The 1,260-nt window shown below is 70.4% G+C and overlaps 1 protein-coding gene across 1 annotated transcript in view; it reads right to left on the bottom strand.

Annotated features, from left to right (window-relative positions):
• Positions 1-391: 391 nt before the first annotated feature.
• MNEG_12338 (hypothetical protein) overlaps positions 392-1,260 on the bottom strand; it is a gene marked incomplete at both ends in the record, with an annotated part of 4,094 nt that continues 3,225 nt past the window's right edge. Inside the window, 3 exons of the mRNA XM_014039191.1 lie at positions 392-550; positions 645-710; positions 942-1,254. Coding sequence (XP_013894645.1) covers positions 392-550; positions 645-710; positions 942-1,254 — 538 coding nt within the window. The remainder of the gene's footprint in view (positions 551-644; positions 711-941; positions 1,255-1,260) is intronic.

Genomic DNA, 1,260 nt, shown 5'->3' with positions numbered 1-1,260 from the left:
CTTGTGGTGTACAGAAGGCGCGGGGCGGGGGCGGGTGATTTGGGGTGGACTGGGGTGGTGCGGCCGCGGCAGCGGTCGGCTGAGCTGTGGGTGTGGCGCGGCTGCAAGGCACGGCGGGGACGGTGGCGAGGCGGAATCATTGGGGAAGAGCGGGGTGCGTGCACGAGGAGCGAAGTGTGCGGCCGGAGCAGCCGTTCAGACAAGGGGGCCGCGCGGTCGCAGGTGCAAGCGCCTCGCTCGCACAGCGGGCTCTCCAACCCACCCCCACCCATGCAGTGAGGCCGCTATGCGGCGCTTTTGCAAGCGGCAGCCAACGCCGCTGCATTCGAGCAGAGCACTGCAGCGCCCCCCATGCGTGCATGCGCCCCCAAGCGCCCGTCCCGCCAAATAGTCACCAACTTTTCAACCCACCGGCCGACAGTGTGCGCGTCAGAGAGGACATGCCTTCCCCCGGCGCATCCAGCGGCCCCGCGCCGCCGCCGCTGGCGCTGTTGCTGGTGCGCTTGGCGACCCACGCGCGGCCGCGGGTGGCGATGCCCCTGATGACGGCCTGGTGTTTGGTGAAGCGGCGGGGAGGGAGTGAAGCGGGTGCCACGCACGCGATTTCGTGAGGGCGGGGCGGGCGCGAGTCGGGGCCCTCCCACCGCAGCCGCGGCGTGCTGCAGGGACAGCCCTGCGCCGCGCCGCGCCGCGCCGCGCCGCGCCGCCGGCTGGCGGGAACAACCCTGATTGTAAGCCCCTCAATTACAACACACGTGGGCCCCGCGGCGCCCACTGGGCGCCTACGGGCAGCAGCCGCGCGGAGCGCTGCCATGCGGCGCCCTTGGCACGGCCATTGTAGGCGGAGCAGATGCAGCAGCAGGACCAATCTCCCGGGCAAAACTCTGGTGCGAGACCCCCCGCTTGCAAAACCCTAAGCCCTGATTAGTCATCACTCCTACCTCCAGGCAGACCGCCACCTCCTGCTGCACCGGGTCCGGCTTCCCGGCAGCTGCCGGCGCCGCCAGCAGCGGCGACCGCATGATGTTGATGTATCCACCCTTCTCGCGCGTGATCACGAGCGCTGTGTTCTTGGGCACCGACACCCAATCCGTGTTGGACCCCGTGATCGGCTCCGACGCGATGAACGCGACGCCGCTGCCGCGCTCGCCGTAGGTGATCGAGTAAGCTGCTTCCCGCAGCACGCTGCTGCCGACCGCGCTGGTGGAGCCGGCGATGTTGCGGCAGGTGGTCACCGCCGCCTCCTCCTCGCCGCTGAGG

The sequence above is a fragment of the Monoraphidium neglectum genome (genome assembly GCF_000611645.1).
Source record: "Monoraphidium neglectum strain SAG 48.87 unplaced genomic scaffold scaffold03193, whole genome shotgun sequence".
Classification (NCBI taxonomy): domain Eukaryota; kingdom Viridiplantae; phylum Chlorophyta; class Chlorophyceae; order Sphaeropleales; family Selenastraceae; genus Monoraphidium; species Monoraphidium neglectum.
Note: the sequence above shows the minus strand (reverse complement) of the source record. Positions and strands in the feature narration are given on the sequence as shown.